Source organism: Lepus europaeus, chromosome 9 (genome assembly GCF_033115175.1).
Source record: "Lepus europaeus isolate LE1 chromosome 9, mLepTim1.pri, whole genome shotgun sequence".
Lineage (NCBI taxonomy): Eukaryota > Metazoa > Chordata > Mammalia > Lagomorpha > Leporidae > Lepus > Lepus europaeus.
Window position 1 is genome coordinate 84,997,645 of NC_084835.1, and position 21,439 is coordinate 85,019,083.

General features: G+C 42.8%; 1 protein-coding gene across 3 annotated transcripts in view; it reads right to left on the minus strand.

The window, feature by feature from the left end:
• Nucleotides 1–358: 358 nt before the first annotated feature.
• Nucleotides 359–21,439, minus strand: part of TPGS2 (tubulin polyglutamylase complex subunit 2) — a 90,241-nt gene continuing 69,160 nt past the window's right edge. For all 3 annotated transcript variants that reach the window (XM_062201578.1, XM_062201579.1, XM_062201580.1), the window contains 5 exons: nucleotides 18,313–18,400; nucleotides 16,243–16,371; nucleotides 9,942–10,055; nucleotides 7,634–7,794; nucleotides 359–6,246 (listed from right to left, as the gene is read on the minus strand). In XM_062201578.1, the coding sequence (XP_062057562.1) occupies nucleotides 6,019–6,246; nucleotides 7,634–7,794; nucleotides 9,942–10,055; nucleotides 16,243–16,371; nucleotides 18,313–18,400 (720 nt within the window). In that variant the 3' untranslated portion in view covers nucleotides 359–6,018. The remainder of the gene's footprint in view (nucleotides 6,247–7,633; nucleotides 7,795–9,941; nucleotides 10,056–16,242; nucleotides 16,372–18,312; nucleotides 18,401–21,439) is intronic.

Below are 21,439 nucleotides of genomic sequence, written 5' to 3' on the forward strand. Positions count from 1 at the left end.
TGATCCCAAAGCCAGGCCCACCTGCTCTGTGGGAGGGCAGGAAGTTATGAATACATGCAACTCCCCTTTGCTTCTCAGAGCTTTCCAGACTGGAGACCATGCAGAGGGGTAAAGAGGCTGAGCTGCCTTGGGGCAGGGGAACCTTTGACCATCCCAAGTGGCATATATGATATATGATACTTGTATATGATACTTATGATACTTATATATATGATACTTATGATGATACTTAGAAAAAAACAGCTTAAATGTAGGGAAATGTCCATGTGCTCTTGAACAGAGTAGTATAAAAAGCCTTTTTCAGCAGAATTATTCTGGGAACTGTAATGTGAAAAAAAGCCATGTGTGGGTTTATTTTTTAATAGATTTATTTATTTTACTTGAAAGTTACACAGAAAGAGAGAGAGAGAGTGGGAGAGTGAGAGAGTTCAATCCCCAGTTGGCTGCCACGGCTGGAGCCGTGCTGATCTGAAGCCAGGAGCTTTTTCCGGGTCTCCCACGTGGGTGCAGGGGCCCAAGGATTTGGGCCATCTTCCACTGCTTTCCCAGGCCATAGCAAAGAGCTGGATTGGAAATGGCACAGCCGGGTCTCAAACCAGTGCCCACATGGGAGGCCGGCACTGCAGGCGACGGCTTTACTGGCTATGCCACAGCGCCGACCCCCATGCCTGGTCTAATACAAGACTGCCCAATGAAACCCCCTGAGATGATGCAAGTGTTCTCTGTGTGCACTATCCAACACAGTAACCATTACGCATGTCAATTACTGGACACTTGGAGTGTGGCTAGAGACTGAGGAATGGAATTTTAAATATGATCTTGTGGCTACTGTACTGGACATTGCAGGTCTTATTTAAAAAACTATGCATCAATTCAACTTTGAACGTAAATATTTTACTCTGTTTTTCACAAACCTTTTGAAGGACTCCTTGAGTGTCCACGTTTACCTATGTTTTCTCCGCTTTGGGAATTGAATTCTGGTCTTCAAACTAGAATTCGGTGTCTCTTGTGACATATCCCACCTAGCTGCACTGTCTCCCCAGCCAAGGACAATCAGATCTGTGGGCACAACCCTGTGATTGTGTTACTCTCTGGGGCAGAGCAGATACCTCCAATAGCAGCTGGATCCATTTTGCAGTAAAACTTTTCTTGTGTTCCTCTTTAATATGTGAGTCCCTGGATGGTTGCATTTCACTCATCACCTGGCAGGCCTGCTCATGACAGGTTTTATCCATGAGACACTAGTTGTTGCATATTGAACACATCTAGTTTGATGGGCTCATTCATTTTGCTTGCTACACTTACTAATGGTGGGCATTGGATAAGGCCTGGGTGCTACGTGCTTTAGGGAACATTTGGACATGTACTTAAAAAGCTCTCATTTCCAGAACCATAGATTAAGGTGCATTGTTTGTTAAAAGGTTGAGCCACAGCCAGTGATTGGCAGGAGGTAGTCTGGGAGATAATGTTTAGATGCCAAAACACTGGAACATTGGCAACATATTTTACCATGGCGGAGTTTTCTGACAGAGATGGTCTGTGAGTTGAACTAAGCTTTCCTGTCTGTAAAAGAGTAATTGTCTTTTCACAATCTGTGTAAACATTTAAATTGAAAATTTTCATAATCTTTTCAGTTAATTTTGCTTGGCTGTCTGTATCCTACTGTCTTTCCTAAAGTATGAGGCAGCTCTTGATTTAGCACAAAATTATGTTTTAAGTTGAATCTGTTAATAGTTCATGCAGTTCTGTACCCAGTAGCATGGCTTCCCATAATCACACAAAATCCCCATCAACCACCATTGAAGACATAGAGGAGAAAAGTCAAAATGACCAGAAGTTAGTGGAGTGGTACTGGAGTGAAGCATTCAACCCCCAAGAGGGACTTCCTTGTGGGATGCTCAGAGCTCTGATGGGGAGGTAGATGGAAGCTGGACCACAGGTGGAGGAAAGTGATGAGTTCAGGAGAGCAGAGCCAGATGGACTGTGTAGAAAGGTAATGGCTAGAAACAAAGTTAGGGATCACAGCAAAAAGGAAGTAGAGAGGGAAGGAGGGGGCTAACTTTTGATTGATTAGGTCTGGAGAGGAATCTGAATACCTTTTCACACACGATTCTGATGACACCAGTGCATGTTCACATTTGGGGAGGACAGCTTTAAGAGCAGACTCCATGAGTTATTGTGCCAAGTGCCCCTTTTTATTCCTATCCCTGGCCTGGTTACTTCCCTGCAAGCAGCACAATGATGTGGCGCTGTATGCATAGCCTTAGCTGTCTTATTTGTGCATCATGTGACATTCCACAGTTCCCATTTTGTGACTCTGGTGTAGTCTTTCCTGGGCAGCTGATTCATAGTAGAGTCCACTGCTGTGTCCATGGCTTTAGTCTCAGAACATAAGCCTCGAGTGGTTTTTCCCCAGTTAACCCACTTAGCCTCAATGTTACAAAGTCTTTTTGTGACAAGTCCTACTCCTCCCTCATTCTCCAAGGCTGGCATCTTGGCTGGGTGCCCTATGTAGTCACACAGGACCCCACATTCAGAGGCCTTCCGTTTGCTTTACTTCTCTTCTGTCACTGGTTTGAAATTCTTTATTCATCTGTGAACTTGTGTTTTTGAAGTGAAGCCTGACAGGCTTGTGGAGCACGTGGGCGTGGAGATTTATACAATGTGGTCCACTATTCTCCACTACCCTATTTAGCCTTCATGATGCCCATGAAGTGGACCCATCAATGCTACAGAGTTCACAGACTCATAGTGAGTACAGATAAATGTCTACAACTGAGCAAGCAGGGGTACTGATAGCAACAAGGGGCCGTGCTTATTTACCATTTGAACCAGACTTGCTTTGAAGACAGAAGGCAACGTATTCTAAGAAACAGAAGACAAGGAAAACAGGGCAGCCCTGCCTTTTCCTCAGTCCCTTCTTATCAGTAAGCTGAATGTGGACATTGACAGGATGTGCACACATGGAGACATGAAACAACATCTGATCTAGTTTCGTGCAGTTTTTCCAGTGTTTTGGCAAGAATGTTAATGAAACACAAATTTAATTTGGGCGATTTTACATGTGTTAAATGCTTTTATAAATTAGGCATCACTTAATGATAGGGTTGAGTTCTCAAAAATGTCACTAGGTTTTGTTTTGTGAACATTAGAGTACATTTAAACTAAGATGGCTGACATCTTTAGGCAATATAAATGTAATAGGGCCACCATTGTCTACATCACTGACCCAAACTGTCAATGTACAATGTAAGTATGGATAGTATAATGCATGCTAATAACTTGAAATTGTTTTTGCTTGAAATACTGTCATGTAGCAAAACAAAACAAAACAAAACAAAACAAAACAAAACAAAACAAAACACCATTCTAAGTAAGACCCTGGAAGAAAGGAAAAACATAGTTCAGTAGTTTAAATAGTTTTCCTGATTCTTAAACAAGAGGCCTCACATCTTCATTTTGTACCAGGTTCTGCATATTACATAGCCAGCCCCACTTTAACTGTTCTCCTTCTAGGGCTGGTCTTCAGCCCTTCCTCCTCATAACCCCTTCTTTTGCCAGCTTTTTGAGGACTCTGATGGCCACTGATGTGAAGGGCACCACTGGTCTCCTGGTTCTGCTGCTGCTTCACTCACGGAATCTAGAACTGGATCGACAGACTTAAGAGGTAATACAAGGGCTCCATAGTCCTAAAGCAGGTGCACCTGCCACATCAGAAGATGAAATGACTTCTCTGTCCCCTGCTAACCTTATCTTAGAGAAGCAAATGTTGGAATTTCTTACCTGGTACTGCTAGTTTTCCCTTTGATCAGTTATGGCCAGAAAAATACTTCATGAAGACTAAACTCCAGCTGTTGTCCTTGACAACTTGGTGCCTCTCTATCCCTTGTTGCCACTCTATGAATTCTACACTTATCAACGCTGAAAGTGTAGTACTAAGCAAATAAGTTAGAATGGCCAACATGTCTAAGTTAGGAAAGTTTTGACGTAGTTAAGTCATAAATAAAAAGACAAAAATTTTGAAATGACTAGGCTCAATTGAAAATAGTTTGAGGATAGATAGGGTAAGAATTATTGCTATTTTAAATACCTTCCTTTAGAAATGAATTGGCAAAATTGATCCATGTAGATTTTTAAAGCAACTGAATCAGCTATTAACAGGAAGCTCATTTTATACTGCCAGACTTTTGACCACTATACAAAAATGGCAAAGTAACCAGCTGGAGTCCACCCTGATTACTGAAAGCCAACTATTTGTCTTGGTTTCCCTATGGGTTGTAGAGAGTGGTGGGTGGAAGGAGGATTGAAGGCTGTTTTCCATGAATTTATCACTGTAGTGAACAGTCAAAAAATCTAAAACTCCGTAAGTACTCAAAACAGTTTCAGAGCAGAAGTGCAGGTGAACCCTAGGGACTGCTTTTAGTCTCCCAGTGGTCATGGAAAAGAAACACTGGATGAGCTGGCAGAGAAGAGCAGTGAGTGCAAAGGAATGGAGCCTGACCATCACAGAGGTAGAGAGCAGTCAGAAAGGAGAGGGCAATCCAGCTAGGATTGAAGGTGCAGATGGTATGGACCTTTGGCCCTTACTCTTCAAAAATCTTTGTCCTCCAAACTCTGGGTCTTTGTGCAAAAACAGTCACCAAGGACCCTGGGGCTGAGCAAGTCACAAATAGGCCTTAATTTCCCTGCTGGGAAGCAGAGAGAAGGCCTTGCTTCAGCCTACTGCCAGGGCTGTGGAGTGTGGAAACAGACACTCCTAATTGAAAACCCGAGCAACCCTCTCTATAGAAGTTCCAGTAGATGTAGTAGGTAAGTTCAGACTTAAGTATCAAGCATATGAGGGATCCTCAACATGTCATGAAAAAAAAAAAAAATAGTATGAAAATGATGCATTGATTTAAAAACTTTTGTGCCAAAATAAATTTTTAATTCCATCTTCCATGAACTTTCTATCTTCATATATAGGCTGGCTAGAAGTCTAGTGGGTATCCCTATGAGTCTTAGAAAAAATTATTTCTGGATTACATGCAATTTAACTACAAAGGAACTCTTGGAATCCCAGCATATTCTAGGCAGAGGATGGTCTGTTTCAAGATGTCGGGACCACACAGCGTGGGGCTGCACAATTCAGCTCTGTCATTAGGCAGGACCAGGAGAAGCTTTTGTCACAGTGACTGGTTTCATCAAAAGCATGAGGAAACCTGCACAGCTACTTTGAGATTTTTTGTGGCTAGAATAAAGTACAGCAGAAGTATACCTCTACTTAAGATAATTTTGGTAAATGAGCAACCCTGCAATGTAAAACTGAAGCAAGAAGGAAACAGTTGAGGAAGACAAACTTTATGGGAAATGGAAAAGGAAATGAGCAGAGTGAGCTACTTTTGGGATAAAGGATGTAAGGAATACATGGCCCATCGAAGTAAGGTGTCAATATTATCTAATAAAAATGAATTCATCTAAGGAAAAACAGAATGAAAATATTCTAATATAGTGCCGTTCAAAAGAGCTTTCTGTGATGGTGGAAATCTACCTCTGTACTGTCCATTATGGACTCTTTTAGCCACATGAGTACTTGAAATGTGGCTAATGCAACAGAGGACATGACTGTAATGCAAGTGTAAGTAGCCACATATAATAACAAGTGGCTACCGACTGAACAGTGCAGCCATCACACTTCATGGGTCAAAACCATGGATTTCTTTGGCAACTTCTCTAATCACTGAGGGTTGGGTTTAGAAAGACAGGAAAGCTCTCAGTAGCTTTATTTGGCCACTTATAAAGATCTGGAAATCCCCACAGCTTAGAAAGGCAGGGAATGGCACACCTGCAATGAGGAGGGGTGAGGGAAGGACTGGGGGAGACTTCAGTATGTCCTTCCAACTCCTAGCTAATGCCAGTGGGGGGAAGAGGCCTAGGGTTTTGCTCATTCAAATGGGAGAAGGTCTGCAGTTCCACACATACAGAGTGAGCCTGGGGCCATCTGAGCACAGAAATCGTTGTGGTGAGGAGGTGAAGTGCTCATTTCCGGATGGAGTTTCCAGAGCCAGAAGAGGATTTAGAGGTGGAAGAACCAGAGGCCCCTTTCTGGCCTCCTGTAGGCTGCACAGGCCCTTTCTTTTTGGGGGTTATGATCTTGTTCTTGCTTTTAAACACTTTACTGGGATCCAGCTTGTTCACAAAGCAGTCAGTCTCTTCTGTGAGCAGGTTTGTGTTGTAGGTGATGGGTTTATACATGTTGAACCATTGCTGTGGAGCAAAATTGGGAGACAATGTCAAAATTCAAAGCAGGAATGCCATTCTTTGTGATCTTTAGTGGGGTTGGGGTAGAAAGTTGGGGACAAGAAGCACAGAGAGAACAGAGTACAGGTTGAGTATCACTAATGTGAAATCAGAAATTTTAAGTCTATGCAAATATGTTAAACTCTGAGAAACTCTGAAATACTTCTGGTTCAAAACACTTCAGATAAAGGATACTCAACTTGTACACACTTGCTCCCGGTAAGATACACATATTACTTTATGAAGTCCTGTAAACAAATGCAGTATGAGAACTCAGAATCTGAGTATCCTTCCTTCCTTCTAATTGAGATTGAGCCTAGGATGCTAGATCCCAAGTTACCAGGGGACAGTGTCTTTCTAACTATTCTGGCCCCTAACCAGCTACTCCCCATCAGTCTTCTCTGGGAAGTATGACAGAGGCTGGTGCAGGCCTTTCCACAGGGAGGCTGCATATATTGTTTTTTTCTGCCCTACTGGCTTTCTAGGCAGCTGACGGCAAAGGACATCCATTATTTACTGACCTTTCATTGACTACAGCCACCTCACAGTCTTAACCAGATGGACATGGTCATTATTTGACATTGAGGACAGTGAGGCCTACTAGATGAATGATAGTAGGGTAGAGCTGTTAGTCCTTGTGAGAAACCACTATGAAGGAGCCCAGACTGGCTCATTCCAGTCAATAGTTCTTCCATCCACACTTGTTCTGAAACTAGGCTTTATATCAGTATTACCTGGCTTCTGAATGTTTGAAGTGGTGCCTAGACCTGCAATATAAATGATGCACACCCATACAACGCAATATGCTGTAGCCAATCAAGGAGGTCAAAACAGCTCTCCATGACTGACATTGAAGAATTAAGTAAAAGGAATAAGGTACAGAACAATTGCACTTGTGATTTAGAATGAAGGACCCAAAGATTTGTATGCATACATATTCTATGTAAAGAGTATCTTGTGAAGGTCACAAAAGAAACTGGCCATGGTGGCTGCCTCTAGGGAAGTAGCTGGGAAGCTAGGGGAATACTTCCCACTCTTCTGGTGAGCATTCACGTATTGCCAATCCAACAAAACAATCAACTGGACAGAAGTGTCCCAATTAAATTTAGAGAAAAATAAAAACCTTCCAGATGATTCTGAGGATTAGTCAAGTTTGGGAACCAATTAACTAATCACTATAAAGTGATACTGTCCAGTCCATCCACAGTGGAAGTGCCAGCCCTGCTTACTGAAAATGTAGGTTCCTGGGCTCTACTCTCCATTTCTTTAATCAGATGCAGATGGTGAGAATCTGCAATTTAACCATTTCCTTAAAAGATTTTGGCATATTCTGCAGTTTGAGATAACCCCTTACCTTGGCCTGAGGGCTGATACCATAGCTGGTGAAGGCATACTGCCACTGGGGCAGGCCCAGGTGGGTGATGAGCAGGCGATAATAGGCGGTAAAGGTATCAGTGAGAAAATGCCAGTATAATGCTCTGTCCAGGAACCAGATCTCAGTGTCTTGGGCTGATGCTAAAAATCAGACAAAGGCAATGAACGATGAGGGATAGCTTAACATTGCTTCCCCTATTAACTGTAAACTCAGTGTATATTCATGACTGAAAAAAAATTCTAGTAGTAGAAAGAATGTAAAATACAAAGTAAAGGCCGGCACCGTGGCTTAACAGGCTAATCCTCCACCTTGCAGCGCCGGCACACCGGGTTCTAGTCCCGGTTGGGGTGCCGGATTCTATCCCGGTTGCCCCTCTTCCAGGCCAGCTCTCTGCTATGGCCCGGGAAGGCAGTGGAGGATGGCCCAAGTCTTTGGGCCCTGCACCTGCATGGGAGACCAGGAGAAGCACCTGGCTCCTGGCTTCGGATCAGCGAGAAGTGCAGGCCGCAGCGGCCATTGGAGGGTGAACCAATGGCAAAAAGGAAGACCTTTCTCTGTCTCTCTCTCTCTCACTATCCACTCTGCCTGTCCAAAAAAAAAAGTAAAAGTTCCTTTACTTCCACTCCTAACCTTCTAGTCCCATTCTCCAGTGACCTTTTTTTTTTTTTTTTTTTTTTTAAAGTTATTTGAAAGACAGTTAGACAGAGAGGTCTTCCATCCAATGGTTCACTCCCCAGATGGCCACAACGGCCGGAGCTATGCCAATCCGAAGCCAGGAGCTTCTTCTAGGTCTCCCATGTGGGTGCAGGGACCCAAGGACTTTGGGCCATCTCCTACTGCTTTCCCAGGCCCTAGCAGAGAGCTGGATTGGAAGTGGAGCAGCCGGGACTAGAATCTGCGCCCATATGGGATGCCGGCACTGCAGGGTATTAATCACTGTACCACAGCGCTGGTCCCATCCAGTGGCCACTTTTACCATTTTCTTTGACATTATTTTATAAATTCTCAATTTCATCAGCAGGTTGATGTCTGTGCTGGACTGTAACCATCTGGAAGTACACTAAGCAGATGCTTTCTGTGGGAATGAGCATTCCTTTCTTCCTTTGGGAACAGTAGACTCAGATTTCCCAGGGGATAGAAAACTCTGAATGGCTCAGGTGTTTCTGAAGAGGCCTCTCTCAGGAACCAGAATTCCCATGGTGCAGTCCAGACCAGTTCATCCTTGGGAATCCCCTGTGTTCTGTGTGATGTCCAGACTGAACTGAAGCAGGCTCATATCATACCTGCTCCTGCCTTGCACCTGCTCTGACCTTCCATTCTTGCCACTTCAATCCTACCCTAGTTTATCTGCTGTCTAGATAGCTGTCACTTCTCCCTACATGGCCTCCACCATTGAGTTTGTGACATTCTGCTAAACAACTTTGAGTCCCCAATGTTCTCTACATTATGCCCAAATTCTTTGCTTGTCTTTCAAAGTTCTGCATGACAGCGAGCAACTGGCCTTTTTCCTTCATTTCCCTAGTTTCCAGATGAACTATGTGGCCTACTGAATTGGGTTTGTCATTCCTCACAAATCAGTTGTACCTCCCAATGGCATGGCCTTTGCCCACCTGTACCTTTGCTTGTTGGGTGCCACATTTCCCCCACCAATTCTCTCCAAAATCCCCATCTAATTCCTAAGTATAGTTCAAGAGACAGTTCAAAGGCAAAGATTCTTCCAGCTGTAGATGATTTCTCCTCCCCCTAGAGATAAATTCTGGTGCCTCTCTCCTCACCAGACAGACAGCTGCCTGAAGAGGGCTTGTCCTTATGCCGCTCTGCAGTTTCAGTCTCTGTGGTAAGGCCTGACCTGCTTGCTGTTAGTGGACCAGCTGGTGGCTGCTGCTCAAGGGCCTGGAGCTTTTTTCTCTTGATTGCCCACCCAAGATCCAGAGGTTCAGTAATTCAGGTTTTATTGCTGTTAACTGGCTTGAACATAGAAATATAAAACCAAGATAATTTCCTGAATTTTTACCTGATGTATAAATCTGCTGTGGAGTCTATAAACAGAATGATTCTTTTAGATTTTACTTGCTTATTACCCTACTTACATTGCAATAACTCATAAAAAAAGATGACTAAAAACACTAATAATTTGCCTAGAGGGGAAGCTCAGAACCAAAGGGGATTTATGAATCTTGACACCTTCAAGAGACCTCCCAGCATCTCAGGAGAACAGGGAAGTATCATGCCTTTTATGTGATGGTGAACAAGCAACTACAAGACCAAGTTTATAAAGGATTCTTACCTGGTTTCCCAGTTTTGTAGACAAGGCAAACCTTCCCATTCCCATTGCATGAGTCCAGCTCAAATATCACATTGCGAGAATCAAAGTGAGGCTTCTCTGGCTGGTCCTCACTGCCTGCAAACCCAGAAGTTAGTGTTCAAACAGACTCAATTTAAACACATACATCCAACTTTGATAGGGTGAGAAGACAGGAAGGACAAGCCTATTTCAGACATATTCTTAAATGCTGTTTTCAAATGAATTCTATTCTCTAAATACACTGGATCTCATCTATGGTTGTGGCTGGCTGTCTGGGCCTCCCCAGTACCAAGATAGTGTCAGGAACCTAGACAAAAGGTGATAGGAGGAAAGCAAACAGAACTTCTTGGGAGTGGAACCACATAAAGTTAGTCCAATTTGAATGGCCTGTGGTTAATATCAATTTTTCCTGGGATTGTTTGCTGTACAAAAATGGGAATACTATACACATAATCTGATTCTTGCTTTCTATACAAAATACTATATGGAAGGCCCATAAGTAATGTTGTATAACTCATTCATTCTTTTTAGTGACAGCTTGATGTCTATTCCTCACCACAACTGACAGGCACTCACTTTATCATTATTCCACAGTGAATGTTGCAATATTCATGGTCTTTGTACAGTCACATTTATGGAATGATTAATCTTTTATTCCTTTCATCTTTAAATTGTTTAATTATAACAGTTTCTCTTTCTATTTCCTATTTTTACTCATGTCATTCAATTATTCCTCTGATTACAGTGGAGATTTTAATGTTTTCTGTTCTTTTGATACGTAAATTTTTTCAACCGAAGTATAGCCAGGAGGCCATGAAGGCCATGGGTGGGTGGAGGTGGGGGAGGGATGCTCATAGCTTGGGTCTGAGAAAAGAACTATCACAAGGTGGAGGCAGATCAAGATGGTAGCTAAGTAACACACTTTAGTAGTAACACCAATTTAAAGAGTTTTGTGTGTGTACCAGGCCACCTTCACAAGACCTAAGGAAAATATCACAGTGATTGGTTTTAGAATAATAAGATGACACACTGAAGATGGCAAGGAAAAGAGTTGCCCACATCACACCTCCCCCAGCTCAAAGTAGCATGCTAAAATCACTGATGGACACAACAAAAAGAAAATAGTTCAAGCCAATATCCTTGATGAACACGGATAAAAAAACTTTCAACAAAATACTAGCAAATCAAACCCAACAGCACATTAAAAGATTACTATGATCAAATGGGATTCATCCCAGGGATGCAAGGATGGTTCAATATATGCAAATGTCTATTCAGATTATTTGCCCATTCCTTAACTGGATTATTTGCTTTTTGCTATTAAAGCTTTTTAAATTTATTTTATATTTTAAATATTATTCCTTTATCAGATGGGTAATTTGCAAATATTTTCTCCCATTCTGTTGGTTATGTCTTCACTCTGTTGTTTCCTTTGTTGCTTTTTTTTTTTTTAAAGATTTATTTATTTATTTGAAAGGCAGAGTTACAGAGAGGCAGAGACAGAGGTCTCCTACCTGCTGGTTCACTCCCCAGATGGCTGCAGCTGCGCCCATCCGAAGCCAGGAGCTTTTCCTGGGTCTTCCACGTGGGTGGTCCAAGATAGTTCCTTGGGCCATCTTCTATTGCTTTCCTAAGCCATAGCAGAGAGCTGGATCGGAACGGAACAGCCAGGACTTGATTTTTATTCGCATTTCCCTGATAAGTAGTGATGCTGAGCATTTTGTCACCTACCTATTGGCTATTTGTATATCTTCCTTTGAGAAATTTCTGTTCAGAGCTATTGCTCATTTTTAAAAATATTATATTAGATAGACAAACTGACCTACGGAGAGAATTTGCATTTGCTGGTTAACTCCCCAAATGCATTGAAAAGCTGGGGATGGGCAGAGACTGAGCTGGGAATGCTCCCACCTGGGTGGCAGGGACCCAGTTACTTCAGCCATCCCTGTTGCCTCTCAGGGTCTACATTAGCAGGAAGCTGAAGTCAGGGGCTCAGGCTGGAAATCAAGCCCGGGTACTCTATCAGTTGTAGGTGTAGTTGTAGGGGTAGGCTAAATGCCTGCCCCTAATGTTTATTTTTAAATTGATTTTTTTTGCTATTAAGTTGTGTTCCTTATATATCTTAGTTCCCACGGGCAGAAATATAGCTTGCAAATGTTTTCTCCTATAGGTTGTTTTTTCACTCCATTGTTTTCTTTGCCATGTAGAAGCTCTGTAGGTTGATAAAAATCTCATTTGTCTATTTTTGCTTTTGGGATCTGATCTAAAAAGATCCTTGCCTATTCCAATGTCCTAAATATATTTTATTCTACATTTAGGCTTTTAATCTGGTTTGAGTTAATTTTTGTATATGTGAGCAATAGGGTTATTTCATTTTTTTTTTAAAGATTTATTTATTTACCTGAAAGGCAGAGTAAGATAGGTAGAGAGAGAGCTTCCATCTGCTGGTTCACTCCCCAAATGGCTGTGATGGCCAGGGCTGGGCCAGGCTGAAGCTAGGAGCTTCTTCAGGGTCTCCCATGTGGGTACATGGGTCCAGGCACTCGAGCCATCTTCCACTGCTTTCCCAGATACATTACAGGGAGCTGGATGGGAAGTGGAGCTGACAGGACTCAAACTGGTCCCCATATGGGATGCCAGCATTGCAGGTGGCAGCTTTACCCACTACACCACAGCACTGATTCCTCTAATTTCATTCTTCTGTATGTAGATATCCAGTTTTCCCAGCACCATGTATTGAAAAGACTGTCTTCTCTCCAATGTCTGTTTGCATCAATTGGCTGAAGCGCACAGGTTTACTTCTAGGCTCTCTATTTAGCTCCTTGGTTTTATGCCCATACCATGCTATTCTAATTATTTTAGCTTTGTGGTATACAATCATGAGTGTAATGCCTCCTGCTTTGTACATATTGCTGAAGATTGCTTTGGTTATTTGGGGTCTATACAAATTTTTCTCTAGTTCTGTAAATATCAATGGTGCTTTGAAAGAAATTATAATTTTGTAAAATGCTTTGGACGTTACTTGGGTATTAACAATACTTATTCTGCTAACCCATGAACACGAGACGTTTTTCCACTTCTTTATATCTTCTTTAGTTTCTTTTATGAATATTTTATAGCTTTCATTATAAAGCTCTTCCACTTCTTTGGTTAAGTTTACTGCTAGAAGTTTTTGTTGTTACTATGGGAAAAAAAGATTGCTTTTCTGATTTTTTTTTAGGTAATTTGTTATTGATATACAACAATGCTACTACTACTAGCTTTTGTATATTACTCCTTCACAAATTAATCTTTTGTTCCTAGAGGCTTGTAATTTTTTTTTTCCACGTTAGGGTATGTGTTTTTTCCTCTGTACAATTTGGGTTTAGGTGAGTCCTTTCAATCTTTTTTTTTTTTTAAATATTTATTTTAAAGAGGGAAAGGGAACAATATCTTCCATTTGTTGGTTCACTCCCCATATGGCTGCAATGGCAAGGGCTGGGCCAGGCTGAAGCCAGGAGCTTCATCTGGGTCTCCCATGTAGGTGATAGGGAAGAAGTACTTGGGCCATCTTCTGCTGCTTGTCTCAGGCCATTAGCAGGGAGCTGCACTGGAAGTGGAGCAGCTGAGACATGAACAGGTACCCATGTGGGATACCAGTGTCAGAGGTGGCAGCTTTACCTGCTGTGCCACAATGCCAGCCCTGAAACTTTCTTTTGTTCATATTTAGAATCTTTTTTAATTGCATGATTCCTTTCTTTTTTCATTTATTCATCTTTGCTTTAAGATATTTCTTGCACTTGACCTGTCCTGCTGACTCAGGACTAAAAAATCTTTATATTCCTCTTCAATTTATTTAGTGAATTATTTAGGAAAACTCTGAATTGTCTTATTCAGGCTTTCATCTGAGTCCTCTAGCAGTTTTATTTCTCTTGTTGTGTTTTCTGATTGTCCTCTTTCTCTGACTGCTGAGGTCTCTGAGAAGAGTCAGAACTTTTCTATACAAGTCTAATGTAACTTGGGTCTAGCTGTTGAATTATCCTAAAAAGCATGAACTTGGCAGGTGCCAGAAGGCCATGTGGTTTGTATGCCCACAGGTATAGAGGACAATGTGTTCACTACACCCAGCTCAGTCCCTCTGCTTGGGCTCATTGAGTCCCCTCTTATTATCTAGTCTACTTCACTGTTCAGCCTCAAGGGCAAGGCAGACAGTCTACCTATTAACTTTTTTTTTTTTTTTGGACAGGCAGAGTTAGAGAGAGAGAGAAAGGTCTTCCTTTTTCTATTGGTTCACCCTCCAAATGGCTGCTGCGGCCAGCGCGCTGCGCCAATCCAAAGCCAGGTGCCTCGTGCCTCCTCCTGGTCTCCCATGCGGGTGCAGGGCCCAAGGACCTGGGCCATCCTCCACTGCACTCCCGGGCCACAGCAGAGAGCTGGACTGGAAGAGGAGCAATCAGGACAGAATCCAGCGCCCCAACTGGGACTAGAACCCAGTGTGCTGGCGCCACAGGAGGAGGATTAGCCTAGTGAGCTGTGGCGCCAGCCCCTATTAATTTTTAGAGAAGCTCCAGGAAACACATAGGAAGCAAATGTAACTTTTGCCCCACCCTTGGGATTTCACAGATCTCTGAATGACAGACAGGCTCTTCTGAAGACCCATCACGTTCCAGTCTTTGCCCTTGAACTCTTCTGGTATTAGTCTCCACTTGCTTGTCCACTTCAGGGAGAAAGCCTTATATCAGTTCTCTCTGCTGGGACATCAATGAACCCCCAAGGCCTCAGTACTGGCAATGCTAGTTATCTACTCACCATTCATTCATTCTCCCTTTCTTTCTGCTATCGTTTGAATAGGATACAGCACCCAAAGTTGTAAGTTAATGGTACTAGGAAGGGTGGAAACAATCCAATTATGATGTCTAGAAGGGGGTCTTCCATGAGACCACTGGGGGTTTACCCTTGAAGGTAATTCTTGTGAGAGGGATGGGTATAGAAGTAGAATCTCTTCTGCTTCCTTGCTCACTCTATGATCCTTCCTGTGCACTGCCATCCTCTAGCCTCACCAGAAAGCTGAACCAAGTGCATCTGCCCTATCTTGGACTGTGACCCGCCAAAATAAACTTCCTTTCTTTGTAACTGTCTTAGCTTTTCATCACTGTAAATACCTATTAAGGTTTCTTAATCTCCAATCCTTTTTGAGGAGCACTTGCATAATTAAAAACACCTCCCTGGATTCCTTTGTTGCTTTGACTCTGTTCTGCCCAATGACTATTGTTTTCCTGATAAAAAGGGAGAGACCCTGTCAAGTGCCAGTTTTTGTGTCTGTGTCTTTTACTCTTTTCCCTACCAGGAACAAAGACTTGAAGGCTGGAGTAAAGGCTGTATTCCTCAACCATGAGGATGAAAACCACACCCAAAGGCTGGTACAGCAGGAAGCCACAGAAATACTTTATCAGCTCCATTAGCCTAGTTCCAGATTTCTTGTTAAGAGAAAAATAAAGTACTGTGTAGACATTGTAATTGGGTCTCTGTTACATGCAGCCAAATAATTCTGACTGAAGAAGTCCTTGTACTCAATTGCTATAGGATTTAGCAGTCATGACTTACGGACCAGTCACTGAGAAGAGCAAAGAGCTAGAAGAATGGAGCTACATTCAGACTGCCTCTTGATACTGAAATGTTGATTGATGCTTAATCTATAACACTTATTCATTCATCAAGTATTTGTTAAGTGCCTACTATGTGTCAGGTACTGAACTAAGTACTAGGAACACAACAAAACCCTCAATCCCTTCATGAAAAATTACTTTGTTGATATAGATTACAGTTACCTCTTTTCCCAGGTCTTAAGAAATTAAGGATGGGCTTGGGGCCTGCGCTGTGAGGTAGTGGGTAAAGCCATTGCCTGCAGTGCCAGCCTCCCATATGGGCGCCAGTTTGAGTCCCGGTTGCTTCACACCGATCCAGCTCTCTGCGTTATGGTCTGGGAAAGCAGAAGATGTCCAAGCCCTTGGGCCCCTGCACCCACATGGGAGACCTGGAAGAAGCTCCTGGCTCCTAGCTTTAGATCAGCAAGTTCCAGCCCTTGCAGCCATTTGGGGAGTGAACCAATGATTGGAAGACTTCTCTCTCTCTCTCTCTGTGCCTCTGCCTATCAAATAAATAAATCTTAAAAAAAAAAAAAAAAAAGGGCTTTATGCTTGGTGGAACACATCACAATACCATAGTATCTCCCATGGTTCTCAATATTATAAGAGGGAAATAAGAAGGCTGATTTCTAACTCAGAGGAAAAATTCCTTCAGGTACCTTCATGTGTATCGTCCTCCAGGTCTGCCAGAGTTGGTGCGTTAGGAAGTGAATACATGGAAGACTGGTTAAGCTGAGTCAGTTTTGAGATGCTGTTAATTGTCATGCTGCCCAGTGGAATGATGTTATCTAGGAGAACATTAAAAAGGAGAATTACATGGTGTGACAGCCTGTTACAATGGTCATCACAAGGGTTTCTGCTTGAGTAACCTAAGCTCAGTTTCTGTTTGGTATCAGCTGAAGGATCTGACAGAAGGTGGAAAGACGACGATCATTTACTGCCTGCCCCAAAAAACCAAACTTTCATGAAAAAAAAAAAAAAAAAAAAGAACTAGAAGCTAAAAGTGATGAAGAGCCCCACTATATTTATTAAGGTTGAAATAAAGAAAATTTTAAAAGGAAGTACTAAAAAAAAAAAACCTGGGAAATCTGGGCTTAGGGACTTCATTTGAAGAGTAAAGGACTTAAGTATGGTTTTGTTTCCCCTTCCCTTTGTTTAGTCAGTATTCTGCAGAAAGAGCTTTATTTTTCAAAGGAGAAATGGCTTTGATTATATAGCTGGCCATTTTTACTTTTTTTTTAATAAGCTGTCATGATGGAAAAATCTGTCATTTTTCCTTATTCAGTGGAGAGTACATAGCAGCCTTCTTGCTTGGTTCTACCCTTCTATGATTAGGGTATACATAAGGAAAACATGCACTCTTTTCCTTATCTGTTATACAGAGCCCTTGTATTATAGGATGCCTGACAAAGGAAGGCACACAAAGACTTAGAAACCAGACTGCTGAGCAAACTGAAATGGTTGAAACAGATGGTATATAGACCATGGAATGTCTAAGAAGAAAATACCACTAAAGAGGTAAATAGTGGAGACTATTGGTGTTGCCTTTTCTGTCACTGACTCTGGCTAGTCAGTAAAGAATGGGAATGACAATGGGGATAAGAAGCCCAGGACTGGGAAAATTAAATTATAGAAGTCATTATAATAATGAACAGGGACTTATTAGTGAAATATTTATGAACCTTTCCTTCCCTGAGGCAGGCTGGTGAAGAGCTAGCTTGTTCCCATGATGTGGGCAAGGCAGTTTGGTTTGTCCCCTTGTGTTGCTCCAGAGCCCAAAGGCCTTAAGGGAGGGCTCTGATGCTGGTGATGAGGCAGATCTTTGGGCCACCGGAGGAAAAGACTGTAAGCTAAAAGCCTGGTAAACTCAAAGAAGGACCTCTAGTCAGCAGAGGGAGATAGGCTTTGGGAATCATCAAAACAAGGGGGCTCAGGTACGGAGGCAGAGGAGGGGAAGAGGTCAGCTTTGTGGATGTGCTGGGCAATCGAAGTCAGTGTGTTCTTAGGGAGCAGTGGGGAGGTGCAGGTGCTTTCCAAGGCAAGCACATTTGAGGATGTGGTTGGAGCTGGAGACAATAAAGACCTTTGAGAAGTTGGAGGCTGGGAGATCTGCCAGGAATGGGCTGGACTCAGGGTTTCCCAGCTTTTAAGATTCTACAAGAGTCTTCATGCAAATGTGCAGGGCTACCTTTCGTACCTACATAGTCCCAGCGATCTCCAACAGGTACAAGGTTGTGAGCTCCCACATCTAAAAGGCAATTTTTTGTTCTACACACACTGAAAGCTAAATCTAGCCTAGGAACTGGTATGGTGGGTGACTAGGGCTAAGGTGATGTGAGAGAAAGAAAGGCTCTGCTTTGGGGATTCGAACCTTGAGGTCTTGTGATAGTGGCAATAACCCAAGGGGCCTGAAAGAGACAACTTGGGAGTCCTCAGAAGCTTTACATATCAGGGAGCTTGGGCTTTTTGTGACTGATGAATGTTTTCCTCCACCTCATTCCAGCCAGAAGCCTGCGAATTGAGCTTCCAGTTCAGTAGCAGTGAGATTCTGACATGGGGGGATGGTGGGCAAAGCATAGATAGATAGTGACTGTTAGCCCTGGGAGATAATCGCGGCTTCCAGACACAGCATGGCATTTGAGGGCTCCCATGAAAACTGTCCATATTCAAAGCCTCACAAGGTGTAAGTGCCCTCAGAGCTGTCCCCTCCAGCTAGGAGGCTGACTCACCATCCAGCTTCACACTCCATGTCATGTGGAAGCCATTGGTCATCAGGTAAAAGTTCTTCACATCCTCAGGCATCACACAGTCATTTTTCTAGAATGACAAAGAAGCTGGCTGTTAGGAGATGACTTGGAAAGAGGGTAAAGGGCTGTGATTAAAGCACTGGGAACACTATTTACCATGTTTCAGACCCCCAAAATATTAATACTCTGGATAATTACCTACAAAACCCTAGTAGAGAGGCTCTGGGGTCTGCAAGCAGTCTCTAGTTTGACCTTTATTCTGCCTCACCAGATAAAGCAGGCCAGGCATCTACTCTGCCTTGACAATGCCTCCATGGGCAGCTGGCTGGAGAAGGAAGTAGAAGGGAACAGGTAGAAGAGGAGACAGGGAAAATCATGGAAAAGGAGGTCCTTAAAAGTCTGACCGTACTGATGGCAAAGCAATCACTGCCACAAATTTCAAATTGATGCTCACAGATTATCTTCTGAAACAAATTAGTGGACAAATGAGAACATCTTAAAAGAATATATATATATATATATATCCAGAGCACTTAATGTAATGAACCTATTCTAATAGTTATAACCATTCTTTGAAAGTAGGGAGGTCCAATAAACAGGGTACATAAAAATATTTCATGTGAGTAACAAGTCATCTAAACTGACAGTGGAGACAAAGAAATAGCTTAGTATGCTTTCAAGAGGTACTAGGAGCAAGCCCTAAGTTGTAAATGGCTCACACTGTGCACTTGCCTCACCAGTGTTCTTTGGCCCTCAACTCCCTAGGTAGATAGGATGACTTCTCAAAACTCTTTTCCTGGGCCTCTTGGAGTGATGTCTTGATAGGATGGGGCAAACAGGGAACATGCTAATAACTCTGTACAAACTTCTGGTTTATGCCAGAGTGACAGTGCTTATATCAAGTTGCTTCATGTTATGCTGTCAGTCAGCTCTAGGAAGCAATGTGTGGGGAAGTATAATGTAGCAGGACAATCTGAGCTCATGCCCAAGTTCTGCCACTGGCTGGGTGACCTGCAAGATGTCATTTAAGCTCTATGAATCTAGGTTCAAAAATAAATTCTAATAACAGTCACTTAAAAAGAATTAACTCTAATACTGAATCTATGAAATACTGGAGGTGGGAGGGGTATTAGCGTGACAGGAAGAGAAGCTGAGGGAATTAGGATTCAAGGCTATAGCATCTTCAGTAACTATATGTGAGAAGAAAGCTTCAAGCCTGCAGGTGATTTTTCAGCACGCCTTTCAAATAAGTAAATGGACAACAGCTGTCATTTCAATGAAGTCAATTTCTTTCATCTAAAAATATCAATTTTTTCCTTCTCTCTACCATCTCTTCCTCAATCTCACAGATGTGACACTAAGGAATTCTTGGACTCCTCAGGTTAATTTATTGATTTTCCTACTCAGTTATCTGGAGTTTTTTTCTAGTGCTTCCTGTATGGCTACATACTCTGTGCTTTCAAAGGGAAAAAGTGTGCATTCAGAATGCCCTTCTGCCACCTGCAGGGCCCTGTCACAGGAAGCCTACAGTTATTAGTGTTCTGACAAGATTCTTCTGTCACCAGAAAAGGCCAACTGCTAGGGAATGTTGATTGCTACTGCCATCTAGTGGTGGACACGGGGGTAACTACCGTCTACCAGCCTTCTTCAGGATTCAGTGAGAGCCCAGCTGGAAGGTCTGGGGTATTCAGTAATAGCGATTATAACATTTGTTACAGTATTTATTTTATCCAAGAAATACATTTTAATATCATTGTATACCTGTATTTTGAAAATCAGCTGAAATTCTTTGTAGAAAAAAATATTTAATACATTTCAAATACTGATATAAACATTAAACATCGTGTAAACACAGCTCCTGAGACACAGGAAGCCTATACTGTCATTACAGTAGAAATGACTGCTGGCCTGACTTGGCTGCTGCTTTGCACCAGACTTTTACGCCTCAGGCACCCCAAGCCAGCTGCTGAGCTTGCAGCCCCTCAGCCCTTCCTACCACATTTAGCTCTTCTGAATGGAGCTTTCGGGGGACTGCGTTTAGGTGGTTTCTCTGCCCTAGCCAGAAACTCAGGGTCACTGTCATTTGAATTTCTCTTTCAGCCAGTCTGGAAACAGTTTGCTTTTTCCTAGGGAGTAATCAGTTCACTTAAGAGGGCTTCTCCCCATACCAGATTATGGTCAATCTTTATTTTGGGGTAGGGTAAGGTGGGGAGTAATGGAAGACTGGCAGAAAGTGGATGGAGGGAGGGTTTGGGAGAAGTCAGGGAGAGTAACACTGCTGACCAGTACCTAGAATATCAGGTGACAGAATCACCATGAGACCGCAATCTCTATCTAGCCCAGTGATGATCTGGTCACACAGCTCTCAATTTCCAACACTTTTCTCCTCCTATGGAACATATCAATAACAGTTTCTTTACTCTAGAAAGCATCCATCACAAGATCTGTTGCTACTTTGTCAGTTTGGGGAGCTATCAACTGGATTCCCAGGAAAGCTTCATTGGCACTGCCCGAGTCCTAGGGGAAAGGGCCTCCTGCTTGCTTCTGTCTTTCTGGGCATCCCTGTCCTCCACGTTCCCCCTCTGCCACTTTACCAGGGAAGGAGGCAGGGCAGCAGATGCAGGATCAGGTCAGCAATGGAGCTGAAATGAATGTTTCTGTAGGTGCCGTCTGTGTGGAGCAGGTTCTCTGTGGGCCTGTTTGCAACCACAGCCAGAGAACAGGTTGCCCAAGCAGCCTTTCAAGGAAGACTAAAATGTTGCTGGAAACAAGGCGATAAGCACAAAACAATCTATGGAAACTCTTCTGGGGGACAGCACTCTTGTAGTAATGCCCTCGGGCTTAACCAATCATCGATTTACAATGGAAGGAGGAACTGGTACTTCAGAGGTAGTGAGGATGTGAGCCTCATCTCAGTGTGACAGAAAAGCAGCCCAGTGGCTATGGGAGGTCCTACACTCTTTCTGACCTTTGTGTCTTATCTAATTAGGTCCTTCTGTCTGTTCTGGAATAAATACTGTGCCTTGCACTAGGGACAGCATGAGGAATGAAGCTGGATGCAGGAGGCTGTGTCACACACATGGGTTTCTTATTCAAACGCACATGCCTT